General features: G+C 35.9%; 1 protein-coding gene across 5 annotated transcripts in view; it reads right to left on the bottom strand.

Moving 5' to 3' along the window:
• tns3.2 (tensin 3, tandem duplicate 2) overlaps nt 1-15,061 on the bottom strand; it is a 118,584-nt gene that overhangs the window by 103,000 nt on the left and 523 nt on the right. For 2 of the 5 annotated variants that reach the window (XM_068215549.2, XM_073933160.1), the window contains exons 2-5: nt 5,441-5,619; nt 5,293-5,343; nt 1,378-1,500; nt 1,197-1,261 (exon numbers count right to left, since the gene is read on the bottom strand). In XM_068215549.2, the coding sequence (XP_068071650.2) occupies nt 1,197-1,261; nt 1,378-1,500; nt 5,293-5,343; nt 5,441-5,590 (389 nt within the window). In that variant the 5' untranslated portion in view covers nt 5,591-5,619. 5 annotated transcript variants of the gene reach the window in all.

Here is a 15,061-nt window from a genome sequence, read left to right as displayed (position 1 = left end):
TGCTCCGGCCCTGATTGTCCTGTCTCTTCAGATTTGGTAAGCGATCAGTGGTCTTTGTTTGTTTATTCAGATGGCAAAGTTAGTTCTTATCGTCAGTAGTACTCTTTTAGTGTTTAAAGACAGACCTTAGTCAAATGATTTCTAAGTTAAAAAAGTTTACAGTACGTTAATATCACTACAATATTATAGACTAAAAGATCCGCTTTAAATGCTGCTCTCCGAGTGTAAACATGTAAACACGATCAATCAAACAATTACAGTCGTGTGAGATTTTCACCACATTTTGTGACAGGAATAACACACACGGCTTTCTGACGCTGCCTACCGAGTGAATCTAAGTTACAGAGAAAAGCAGAGGTTTTTTTTCTCTCATTCGCCATGTGGCATCAAACATTGCATTAAAAATACACGCTTACAGCAGTTCCTCGAATCAAATACCTTGTTTGTCACGAGGGGCATGAATGAAATGTTCTTGAATGAAAGTACCAAACTGCAGTTAAAGTCCACCATTTAATAATTTGGCAAATAATTTGATTACTGATATCCACATAACACAGTCACTGTCTTTCTCCCCTGCATCTGTGTGTTTGTTTTGCCTCTGTGAAAATCAGCGCATGCTCAAACCGACACTCCCATTTTTATGCAAATTTATATGCACCTTCCCTCTTTCCCTCCTCCGACACTCCCACCTAAACAGAGCTGGACACACCCACTTTCCTGACTTTTTCTAAACTAGAGGTGTGAAAACACCCTGCTGAAACAGGGGGGTTTCATGGCCCTTTAAAGCAATTAAAAGACAAGCTTTGTCTGACTTTATTAAATTTCAGTCTACACATTAAAATGTATTCCTTGTGGACAGTAAGAAAAAAAAATGCCATTAAAGAAAACAAATGAGAAACAAAGAACGGCTGCTCTTATCATTTCTTTCCCCTTCCGGTGTGTTTTTAACTAAAGAATACCTGTGAATGGATCAAATCGTTCAGACCAGTGTTTTTATTTTTTTAAAGATGGAATGACACAGAAAGTCACAGGTTTGTAATAATATAACACTGAGTAAATAGTAACAACATAGTGATTTGTTTTGTTTTCTTGTTAGAGAAGGCAGCTGTCTTATTTAACACATAGTATTGTCTACATAATATATTGTCAGTTTTATTTGGACTTGTTAACAATGGAATTGAATAGTTGAGTTGTACCTGGTGGAAACACTAGATAGTTGGATGTAAGAGGATATTACCACACCCACCCTGTCTTTGCTGCCCTATGAAAAAGACAGGAAGAAGTTAACCAAGCGTGACATTCCAGCCAAATGGAGTCCTGCAGACTAATAGCGGACTCCTAACCTAAGAACGAAATGCAGAGAAGTTGAAATCTCACTTTGCAGTGGAGCAGCAGCACATTGTCAGGGTGTGCGCTGAGCCAGCTGTCCATGTTTTTACACACTGAGCACAGCAGATGGAGCGATGGAGCGTGACTCTCCGGCCAGCCCAAATCCACAACCTAACACACAGAGATCAGAGGAAAATTTATGTGGGAGCTTATTTCCTCAAACCTTTACCTGTTTTAAGTTTTTTGAACAAACCAAAAAAGTTACTTTGAAGAATGCTGGAACCTAGTACATTGACTGACATACTGTAGTACAGAGGTCACCAACCCTGTTCCTGGAGAGCTACCTTTCTGCAGATTTTAGTTGCAACCCTGACCAAACACACCTGTTTGTAATTATCAAGTGCTGCTTTAAGTACTATTAATTGGTTCAGGTGTGTTTAACCAGGGTTGGGACTGAATTCTGCAGGAAGGTAGCTCTCCAGGAACAGGGTTGGTGTCCCCTGCTGTAGTAGATATATTTTTTCTTACTATGGATGTCAATGTCAATCAATTTCTAATAATCTACAATGTTTCTACTGTTGAAATGAAATAACTAAACTTTTTGATCTCATAGTTTAAAAAAAAAGCAAGCTAAAACTGAAATTGTGAGAAATAGCTGTAATTATCAATCTGTCTGTCTGTCTGCCCTATGGCGAAAATAATATGGAGCCAGATAAGTCTCAAAAATAATACGGAAAATACACAAACCCGATTTGTAAATTCAAAACACAAATTGGATATGTATATTCACGAGTTGTGTTTTGAACTTATGAATTGGATTTGTATATTTATTGAATTTCGTAATTTCAAAACACAGTTCAAAAATATGTAAATCCAATTCGTAAATTTAAAACAAATTTCAAAAATATGTCAATTCATTTCATAACTATGTTTTAAATGTAAAGTAGAAGTGGCAGACTACATCCATTTATTATTTAATTGTTATTAGAGCTTACTGGTCAAAAGTAATTACTTTTATGAGCCGTATGTTTGGACTTCAGCTACAGTTGTATCCAACTGTATCTCCCGGTTGGATGTTTGCCTGACAAATTCACTAATTGTTTATTTTGACATTTTAGCTTTTGTTGCCAGAAAAAAAATATACTAGTAAACTGAATCAGTGACATCCCCCATCCTTGAAAGGGTGACACAATATTATTAGTGTAATGAGTCCCTTAGAATTCCTTACCTGTGTCATTCATATATCCACTGAGGCTTTTCGTCAAGTCTAGACTTACTTGGATTTTATTGATGTTTCTTTAAGCTGCATTTTGAGTTATTGTATGTCATAATTTGATTTATGTACTTTTTTATTTTTACTTTACTATTATTTTATCTTTATACAGTATATTTTCATTTTGTGTACTTATTTACTTATTATTATATTTGCTATTATTTATTTGTTATTATAATTTTTGATTTATGATTTATGATTTATGTACTTTTTATTTTTACTTTACTATTATTTTATCTTTAAACAGTATATTGTTACTTTGTGTACTTATTTACTTATTATTATATTTGCTATTATTTATTTGTTATTATAATTTTTGATTTATGATTTATGTACTTTTTTATTTTTACTTTACTATTATTTTATCTTTATACAGTTTATTTTTATTTTGTGTACTTATTTACTTATTATTACATTTGCTATTATTTATTTGTTATTATAATTGTATATAATTTTAATATTTTTATTAATTTATAATTGTATAAATATATTTTTTTAAATTGATATATATATGAACTGTGTTTTGATTTTGTTTTGAATATTATATATATATATATATATATATATATATATATATATATATATATATATATATATATATATATATATAAATATATATATATATATATATATATATATATATATATATATATATATATATATATATATGTATATATAAATATATATATATATATATATATATATATATATATATATGTATATATAAATATATATATATATATATATATATATATATATATATATATATATATATATATATATATATATATATATATATATATATATTCAAACATTATATATATATATATATATATATATATATATATATATATGTAATTTTCAAAACAAAATCAAAACACAATTCATATATATATATATATATATATATATATATATATATATATATATATATATATATATATATATATATATATATATATATATATTCAAATCCAATTCAGAAATGCGCATCGCACAATTAGAAAATTCTAAACACAATTCATAAATGTACACATTCAATTAATTTAGGAAAATCTTTATGATTTTTACTCGTGAATTTACAAATTGTGTTTTCAATTTACGAATTGGATTGTGTAATTGTGAATAGTGCTGTGTGTGTGTATGACTTTTATTTTTGCAAATGTACTATTTTTGAGACTGCTCTGGCTCCATACAATTAACGTCCATAGTTAAACATGCAAAAATATTTGAAATCAGTAAGAAATTAAGGTATTACTTTACAATAGGGTTCATTAGTTAATGCATTTACTAACATGAACTAATCATGTACAGCATTTATTAATCATAATTGAAAATTTACTAGTGCATTATTAACATCCAAGTCCATGCTTGTTAACATTAGTTAATGCACCATGAGTTAACATGAACTAACAATGAACTACTGTATTTTCATTAACTAATGTTAACTAACATGAAAAAATTAAGTAGTAAATGTATTGTTCATTGTTTGTTCATGTTAGTAAATGCATTACTTAACTAATGAACCTTATTGTAAAGTGTGACCGAAATTAATGTGACCCTGAACGAGCTTTGTAGATTTAATACAAATAGGGATTTTGTGATTCACCATCATGTTGGACCAAGTCTTATTTAACACATAGTATTGTCTAAATAATACATTTTCAGTTTTATTTTGACTTGTTCACAATGGAAATGAATTGTTGAGTTGTACCAGGAGCTTTTTTTTAGATGTATGTATTACATGAAAGCTAAACAGATGTATACTGTATATAATTTGTGGTCAAGGTAAAGCTATTGATAATCTGGAATCTGACTTTTCAAAAAATATTGAGAAAATCACATTTAAGGTTGTTCAAATTAAAGTTCTTAGCAGTCAAATTTACAAAAGATTTTCGCAGAACATGATCTTTACTTAATATTCCAATGATTTCTGCCATAAAAAATAAAAGTCAATCACTTTGACCTATTCACTGTGCAACTTTAGAATGGTTTTGAGGTCCAGGGTCACATATTCAGGTAGAATTAAATCAACAAATTAATCAATTCTGAAAGATCATGTGACACTGAAGAGTAGAAAAAAAGACACATGATTTGATTCACAGAAATAAAATGGATTCAATTAATACACTTAAATTCAATTTAAACAAACAATATAGAAAACTGGGTCCCACTTTATATTAAGTGGACTTAACTAATATGTACTTACACAAGACCTAATAGTTTGTTACAATGTACTTATTGTTTAAATACATGTATTTACTGTGTACTTATGCTCGATTAAATAACTATGCAATTACATCTGTAATTAACTTTTGTAATTACATTTGTAAATACAATGTTGACCATCCCTTACACCTTAACCCACCCTTAAACCTACCCATACCACCAAACCTGTTCATAACCCAACCCCTATCCCAACTCAAAAGCACCACAAGTGTTCTCAAATACACCATAAACACAGTAAGTACATTGTATTTATTTTTTTGATGGAAGTACATAGTAGTTAAGGACACTTAATATAAAGTGGGACCGAAAACTGTTACACAACATATACACAATATAACAGTCTTTACTGTATATTTGATCAAATAATAACAGCTTTGGTGAGTATACAAGACTTCTTATCAAAATCATCAAAGCTTTACAAACTCCTTCACGCATCAGAAAGTCACATTGATAAACTTTACCCTGTGATTCATCCTGCAGAGATCATCGCTGTGTTCAGATAAATTGATGACCTGCGCGCAGGAAAATAGACATTTTGTTTAATGTGAGCCCAACAGTAACAGACATACTCTGACATCTGATTTGTGTTTGTTTTTCTGGTCTCCTCACCATGTATCGATCAGCATGTTTAGACTGCAGCAGCTGAGTGATTCTGGACAGGTTGTGCTGGTATGTCTGCTCTGTGCAGGACTGGTGAAAAGTGATGCCAATGACGCGCTCGGTTATGTAGTTCAGGTCAAATTCAGATCCCTCCGCCATCACAATAGTGTTCCCTCATGTGAGGAGATCTGCGAAGAGGACCAGACTGGCTTCAGTTCAATAATGTGCAGGGCTCTTTGCAAGCATTTGCTTTGGCATGTAGGGATGAGCAAATCTGCAAGCATCCGTGGAAGATTGGCACCAGATAAAACTGCCGGCATAACACAGTAACAGTAGGGCTTTGTTAAGAACTTGGACGCTTGCAATTAGGCATGCTGAAGTTTTTGCATAACCTTATCTACATATAAGTCATGATTTTAATTTTAAGTTTTATATTTAATAGTATAGTGGAAAATTACATTTAGGAAATACACTTAGCCACTTTATTATGTCCAACTGCTCGTTAATACAAATGTCTAATCAGCCAATCACATTGCAGCAACCCAATGCATTTAGGCATGTAGACATGGTCAAGACGATCTGCTGCAGTTCAAACACAGCACCAGAATGGAGAAGAAAGGTGATTTAAGTGACTTTGAACGTGGCATGGTTGTTGGTGCCAGGTGGGCTGGTCTGAGTGTTTCAGAAACTGCTGATCTACTGGGATTTTCATGCACAACCATCTCTAGGGTTTACAGAGAATGCTCCGAAAAAGACATCTTCTTATGGCTACTTCTAGCAGGATAACGCGCCATGTCATAAAGTGCAAATCATCTTAGACTAGTTTCTGGAATAGGTCAATGTACTCAAATGTCCTCCACAGTCACCAGACCTCAATCCAATAGAGCACACCTGAGTGTTTCGCCAAGAAAATATAAGGACCCCATACTTTTAAAGAGAACTTACATGAGGAAATATATATATGTTTTTTACTTTTATTATTTTTCAGAGCAATTACTGTACATAAGGAGATTTACATTTTTTTATTTATTATTACTTCTTAATCTATTTACTACACAATAACTCAACTACACCATAAAATGGCATGTGTAAAAAATATGAAAAAATAAATAAATGATAACCTAAATTCAATATAAAACTATTCTGGATATATATAGCTGTCTGGCCTACGAAATGACATCATAGTTCCTCCATTCTATAGGCCAACATTACCATCGTAAGATGCAGCACCCCTTTGGTTGCAGTCCAAGAAAAAAAATGGGGGTTGGGGTTGTGATATAATCAAAATCATAACATTCTTTGCCAGTCACTTGGAGTATTACGTCTCCATTAAGGTCTATTCATAACGTTCTCTACCAATCACTCAGAGGACATCTATATTACGTCCTTTTCATAACATTTTTTAATATTGATCAAGGGAGAACTTCTTCATTAAGTTCTCTTCATTTCGTTGTCCATCGGTCACTTGAAGGACGTCTTCATTATGTCCTCTACATAAAATTTTCTGTTGGTCACTGGGTGAACATCTCCATTATGTTCCCCTCATATTGTTCTCTGCCGGACACTTGGAGGACATCTCCATTACGTCCTCTTGGTAACTTACTCTCTTGTTTATTTGGAGGATGTCTCCATTACAATCTTTTCATAATGTTTTTTGCCGTTTACTCTAAGGACGTCTTGATTTTTCTGCGAGCATCTCCTCTTAATAACATTTTCTGTTGGTCACTGAGTGAACATCTCCACAATGTTCCATTACTAACAATCTCCACTGATCACTTAGAGGACGTCTATATCACGTCCTTTTCATAACATTTTCTATTGATCAAGGGAGAGCTTCTCCATTACGTTCTCTTCATTTTATTGTCCATCGTTCACTTGAAGAACGTCTTCATTGTGTCCTCTACATAAAATTTTCTGTTGGTCACTGGGTGAACATCTCCATTATGTTCCCTTCATATTGTTCTATACCGGACACCCGAGAGACCTATATGAGACGGGCAGAGAGAAAAGGAGATGGAAAAAAAAGAGGAAAGAGAGTAGACCGAGAAAGGGGAGAGAGGGAAAAAAAAAAAAAAAATTGGGGTTCGGTTCTCCAGACACGCTGCCACTCGGTCCTCCACCAGCTGAGAGATGCGACGACGTGCTGGGAGCCCTGTGGAGGAATCTATCCACCCGTCCGTCTTCTGGCGTCCGGCGGCGGTTCTCCTGGCTGGCTGGCGACATCTCTGGTCTCCTGCTCCGCTCCCGCATCGGTGGATGGATGCAGGCTCTGGCATCATGGCGGATCGCAGCGACTCCCTCGGGTTCTGTGGGATGGCTCCCTTCAGCACTTTCCCCTCCGGTGGTGCGCCCTGCGTCCCCTGCTCCTCCCCATGCTGGGAGACGGCAGCAGGCAGATCCTTTCCTCGCCAGCCTCAGGCCGCCCCGGCACTCTGGGCAGACGAACGGGTTTCTCCCCCACTCGGGTTAACTCCCGAACACTCGCCCCCTATCTCAGCGGCGAGGGCATCTGGACAACGCGTCCCTCCTTCTCCCGGGCTTCGGCACCACTGTAATGAAGTTCACGGCCCTTTGGCCGCCGGGAAGAAGGAGGCGGAGAACCGACGCAGGTTTAAATTATTTATTAATAACAGTAACTAAACCAAAACAAAAGGACGGCAGCTCCGCAAAAGTAAAATATGTCCGGGCCCGGTCCTCTCTCGGCTTCCTCTGCCCATCGTTCCTCCTTTTATCGTCCAGAGCTCCTTCCGTGGGATCCGAGGCAGGTGCGCACCTATGAAAGTAAATCAGTTGCGAAACTCGAGAGCTTGCAAATGTAAATGTGAGCACTTGTGATAATAATATTTGTATGTGTAGGTTGAAATGTACACTTACAGCTCTGATGTGAACAGCTGAAATCCTCGATTTGCACACACACACAACAATCCACACACTTGTGTTTTAAATTTGAAGTTGCAGATTAATAGTTGTGTATTTGTAAAATGTCATTCACAAATACAAAGTGACAGACACACGTGTGCACGGCAAATTTGACTGCATCTTCGCTCTACAACCACAGGTCGGCACTCACAACCTCTCAGATTCGTCAGTACAACTACAAATCTCCCGCGCTCTGACTTTTGCTACACATCTCCCGCGATCTCTGTAGCAGAACTCATCTGTGCACTCGCAGATGCAGAGGCGTGAGCAGCGCTGGGCAGGGGAGGGGCGGGGCTGGTGTAAAGCTGTTTGATTGGCTGATGCCTGACCAATGAACAATGCCAGCAGCCAACAGGACTGAGGTGCAAAATAATCATTTCCCACGATTATTTTATTATTTAGGGTTTATTTAAACTCTTTTCTGAAGAGATTCTTGTTAAAAATAATAAATTCTGTGGAAATGTACATACCAGTAAAAGAGCAGCAAAGCCAGTTTATTGGCTAGAGCCAGCCAATGAGATGGGGCGTTTCTGTTTGTCAGGACACAGGGCAGCTCACGTTGTTGGAGGCCTCGAGCAATCAGAGGGTAAGTTATGATTTTTAATAATTATCTATATGTTCAATACTGTTAGCTAAGCTAAGGACTGTGCTGGGTGCTTCTCTTGTTTGTTTCTTATATAAGAAAACAGTTATGAGTTATCTAGGAGCTGCTTTCAATCATGTTATATGGTTCTAAAGATACGATTCAACCCACATGAAATAAGAAGTTGTAATAGTATTTATAGTAAATAATAGTACGTTTTTGAACCATACTAACTATAGTAAACTGTATTATACAGTATATATTGCAGTATCTACAACTTTGTTAATGAATGCAACAGCACACTGTAGTATTAACTAGCATGAACTTTAATAAATTGAAGTATATTTACACACACACACACACACACACATTAATAGCAATTAAAAATAACACTAGGCGTTTCAGTTTCTTACAGATCATACAGGTTTTTGTTATTATAACCTGCATCATATCTATCTATCCATCTATCTATTTACATGTTTGTGTACAGTGTGTCCTTTATATCACTTTTTTAATTATGAACGTTACTAACTATAGGTTATTTCTCAGTTTCCTGTAAGGATGGAGTGACAGGAGAGATCAGCATGTTTCAAGTCGATGAGGAACTCAGAGAAGCTGCATAGCTTGAAAAGGATGTTATTTATGCTAAAGATGACATGATGATCCAGCTCATCTACAAACACTTCAAAATGATTCAGATCATTCAAGAGGAAGCCGACTTTATTTTCTCTTTTTTCTTGCCAAGATGACTACAGATTTGAACAAAACACACACTCACCCACAAACACAACTTTTATTTTGATAATTGTTTAATGTAGTATTTTTACACTTTACTGTAAGGCAGGGGTGTCAAACTCAGTTCCTGAAGGGCCGTAACCCTTCACGTTTTTAGTTGCAACCTTGCTTCAACACACTTAAGTGAAAGTTTCAAACAAACCTGAAGGACTCAATTAGTTTGATCAGGTGTGTTTAATTAGGGTTAGAACTAAACTTTGCAAAGCTGCAGCCCTCCAGGAACTGAGTTTGACACCTGTTCTGTAAGGGAATGTAATTTGTCAAATAAAATTTACAGTCCAAATAAGTGCAGTGCAAATGTCTAGTTACTTGTATTGAAATATTTCAGGGTTTTTCCTTGTTCATAATGAGATGGAGGTGGTAAATCCAACTTCATCATTACCCATCAAATGTTATCTCCTCTTTAATACTTTGCTCAAGCCTTAACTAATGGTCAGAAAGCAAGCCATTGTGTAAAGCTGGTTGATGCTCGCTGTAATAGAGAGAGATGATGACTGTTCAGCTTATGTTGCTTAACCCTGCAGATGAGATGCTCAAAGTGGACCCTCAGCCGAGCGATGGACACTGTCTCCCTCACCTAGTTGCTCTTCCTTTGAACACACATATCATGTTGAAGGATGCAAGTTGTGGACCTAAATCAGATGTAATGCATGTAGATGTAAAAATTAGAAAGAAATGAAACTGCTTTAAAATGTATTAGGTTTTACATATAAATACGTGTTCTTAACAGATTTTTTTCAACTTGATATTTGCATAATAAATGGCATTAGAATGTTTAGTTTTAAACAGATAGCTATATTTCAATTTTTTCAAATTTAAGCTATATATATATATATATATATATATATATATATATATATATATATATATATATATATATATATATATATATACATACAAGTATACTTCAATTTATTAAAGTTCATGCTAGTTAATATTACAGTGTGCTGTTGCATTCATTAACAAAGTTGTAGATACTGCAATATATACTGTATAATACAGTTTACTATAGTTAGTATGGTTCAAAAACGTACTATTATTTACTATAAATACTATTACAACTTCTTATTTCATGTGGGTTGAATCGTATCTTTAGAACCATATAACATGATTGAAAGCAGCTCCTAGATAACTCATAACTGTTTTCTTATATAAGAAACAAACAAGAGAAGCACCCAGCACAGTCCTTAGCTTAGCTAACAGTATTGAACATATAGATAATTATTAAAAATCATAACTTACCCTCTGATTGCTCGAGGCCTCCAACAACGTGAGCTGCCCTGTGTCCTGACAAACAGAAACGCCCCATCTCATTGGCTGGCTCTAGCCAATAAACTGGCTTTGCTGCTCTTTTACTGGTATGTACATTTCCACAGAATTTATTATTTTTAACAAGAATCTCTTCAGAAAAGAGTTTAAATAAACCCTAAATAATAAAATAATCGTGGGAAATGATTATTTTGCACCTCAGTCCTGTTGGCTGCTGGCATTGTTCATTGGTCAGGCATCAGCCAATCAAACAGCTTTACACCAGCCCCGCCCCTCCCCTGCCCAGCGCTGCTCACGCCTCTGCATCTGCGAGTGCACAGATGAGTTCTGCTACAGAGATCGCGGGAGATGTGTAGCAAAAGTCAGAGCGCGGGAGATTTGTAGTTGTACTGACGAATCTGAGAGGTTGTGAGTGCCGACCTGTGGTTGTAGAGCGAAGATGCAGTCAAATTTGCCGTGCACACGTGTGTCTGTCACTTTGTATTTGTGAATGACATTTTACAAATACACAACTATTAATCTGCAACTTCAAATTTAAAACACAAGTGTGTGGATTGTTGTGTGTGTGTGCAAATCGAGGATTTCAGCTGTTCACATCAGAGCTGTAAGTGTACATTTCAACCTACACATACAAATATTATTATCACAAGTGCTCACATTTACATTTGCAAGCTCTCGAGTTTCGCAACTGATTTACCTTCATACGCACCGCAGGTGTCTCCATTACAATCTTTTCATAATGTTTATTGCTGTTCACTCTAAGGACATCTCGATTTTTCTGAGGACATCTCCTCTTAATAACATTGTGGAGAGGTAAGCATGATCGAACACCCAATGAGGGGGGAGAGCATGCTCAGAGCCTGGCAGCTAATCAGCAGGCCAATCAGAAATAATAAAGAACACCTGTTTGTTCTAGTGATTGAGCCGGAGAGACACCCTTCTTAAGGAGAAGAGAAGGAGCAGCCGGGGAGAGGAGAGAGCACACACACACCTGAACTGCTACACGTGTTGTGCATTGAAAAATAAAAGTATATTATTTACCTGATATCGCTGACCCTGTCTTCTTCTTCCCACACAACAACGAACGATACTACAAAAATTACCTGTTGGTCACTGGGAAAACATCATAAACATCTCCACTGGTCACTTGGAGGACTTCTCCACTACCCTCACTACCAGTTACTTAGAGGTTGTCTGCATTATGTTCACTGCCGGTTAAACAATAAAGACAAACCATTTCATTTTAAACTAGTCAACATTTATTTTACGCTAGCCACTCCACACTGCTTGCTCAATGGAACAGATATGCACCTTCTCACTTTATAAGTCTCATGCTCAGCTAAACTAAATCGATCTAATTTCTATGAAAAGACAAGACAATACCAACAAGACACTAGCTTATATTACCGACCACAGGACCAAGCCTATCACTCCACATCATAACATCACACCCCTCTTCCCCCCTTTTATTTCCTTCAATCAATTTTCTATCAAAGGATTAATAAACTATAAATCGGGGGAAAAAGCTATCCATTACAAGCAACATTACAAACATACAAGTGAAACTGAAACCTCGACCTAATCAAGCAACCACTTCCCTTATCAGGAACGCAGAGTCACAAGCTTTCACATTCTCTCTTTCACAGCAAGGACACTTCCCCTATTCATTCCACAGAGTGTCTCTTTTCCTGTACAAGACGAGTTTCCTTCACATTACAATACTGTGATACAAGAGTCACATGAGTCAAAGAGGAAATGGGGTTTTCAAACATCAAAACAACTCCTCCATCCCATCACTACACACTCCAATCATGTAATTAATTTTAGAGAAGATACCCACAAAAAAAAGGCATAGCAAAAGTTTATACACATAGAAATTCCAGACATACTTAGGATAAGAATAATTTTATGGCATATTAAAAACACTATTATAGATCACAGTGCAGCGTAAAATACTAATTAAAGAGTCATGAAAGTTAAAGCCACTCTTCTAATAGGATAAGAAAACTCAAGTCTTATGAATAATAATTAGAAACTGGCACATCATTGTAAAACTCGCAGTCCTATGCTACACCACCACCCCATATAATGTAGATTTTAAACTCGGAAGTAGGAGGAAAACAGGAGAGAAAACCTAAAAATTAGCCAGTTATTCCCTTTAATTAAAACTAGCAGTTGCTTAAGTTGTCTTCATTGATGTTTAACACGCACAAATCTGTTAAAATCTTGTCCAGATGAAATTTTGTCTTAAATTATGCAAAAATCATACACATACACATATATATGTATATATATATGGTGTTTAAACACAGTTGTGTGGCAACAGTGTGTGATTATAATAATCTCCTCATTCAGTACCAGTGTGCAGCATCCACCTGGATGAAGTGATGGCAGCCATATTGCACCAGACCGCACACCAGCTGATTTGTGGAGAGGAGACAGAAGCTGCATCCGAAACCGCCTACTACTCAGTAGGTACTGCATTTGAATTTAAACGTACTACTCGGCCGTTAGAAAAGTACGTTCTATACAGTATGAATGTGAAAAGTATGAATGGAATTCGTACGTACTACATCCGCCATTTTGTCATGGTCACGTTACCTACCTGCGTCAGTTGCGTCGCCTCACTTCCATTCATGATTTCTCTCACAGGGCATCATGGGATAGCGTAGCGTGCATGGGATGCGCACTTCAGAATCTCGCCGGAAGTAGTAAGTCATCCGGGTACTCCTTGCCTACTGATTTTCGAATTCTATGAATTCGGACATACTACTCAGCTCGCATACTGATTTTACCGTACTGTATAGTATGGAAGTATGCGGTTTCGGACGCAGCCCAGAGTGATGAAAATTATGATATGGGGAGGGTTAGGAGGGCATGATGGACAGAGGCCAGTGGGCAAATTTGGCCAATTTGGGATTTTTAACGACCACAGAGTTTCAAGACCTCAGTTTAACGTCTCATGCAAAAGACAGCACTCACTGAGCAGTATCCGCTTGTTAAGTGTGAGGTTACACAAAGTGGCTTTCAGGTCCAAGCAAAACTGTAAAACTGTATGGTGAGACTCTTCAAATGGTAATAATAAATATTTACAAAGCAATGTAATTCTTTCGAAAATCATGATCTTAAAATCAAATGCAAGACAAAAAACTATTTAAATTTTAAATATAACTGTTTATTAGAATTATTGTTTCACTTGTAACTCAGATTTCTTCATGTAAACAAAAGCAATCAATTAATTCAATTGTTTTATAACCACACTTCATTAAAAAAGTCTGCAGAAACATTCTCCCTTCGTACATGTCATCTATGGGGGAAAACCCCACCCACCAATGACGATCGCTTTAAATTTAAAGCAACAGTCACCAAAATGGCATAATTAGGATCAAAGCCTAAAAGGGGGAGTTTCAAAGACTTATAAAACATTACTTTTGGGGTATTATGAGCTAAAACGTCACAAACACTATGGGGACATCAGAGACTTATTTTATCTCTTGTAAAAATGGGCATAATAGGTCCCCTTTAATATTTGCCTCTACTCTAACAATTTGTCCAACCCCTAGTTTTAAAATATATTTTAATAAAGAACAATTCATATATATTTAATACATTAATACATGCATTATTAATAAATGACTAATATAATACATGCTAAATGACTACTATAATGATTTTTCCACCAATATGGAGTACCAATATTGGTCCCACCGATTGGAATTTAAAAGAAGAGACAGTTTACTAGTCATTAAAAATCATTTATATAAATTAAATCAACAATACAATGCTAAAAAAACTTTTTTTTTAGGTTTGATTATTTACACACTATTTTCGACCAAGCCCCCTGCAGCGCAAGACCACGCATCTTCCACTGCATGAACACATGACAGCCTGCGAGTTTCTTAAGTGACATTCTTCTGACCCAAACCATGTGACACTGGAAAGGCAAAACAGATTCACTGAACTGAAGTAAGACTCAAAACTATCCAATCAGACCATTTCTATTGTGAGGTGACCTGACAAAAAGTGAACACACCTAAGGACAACACAAAGCAACAGAAAAGACT

Source organism: Danio rerio, chromosome 20 (genome assembly GCF_049306965.1).
Source record: "Danio rerio strain Tuebingen ecotype United States chromosome 20, GRCz12tu, whole genome shotgun sequence".
Lineage (NCBI taxonomy): Eukaryota > Metazoa > Chordata > Actinopteri > Cypriniformes > Danionidae > Danio > Danio rerio.
This window is presented reverse-complemented; position numbering and strand designations above follow the sequence as displayed.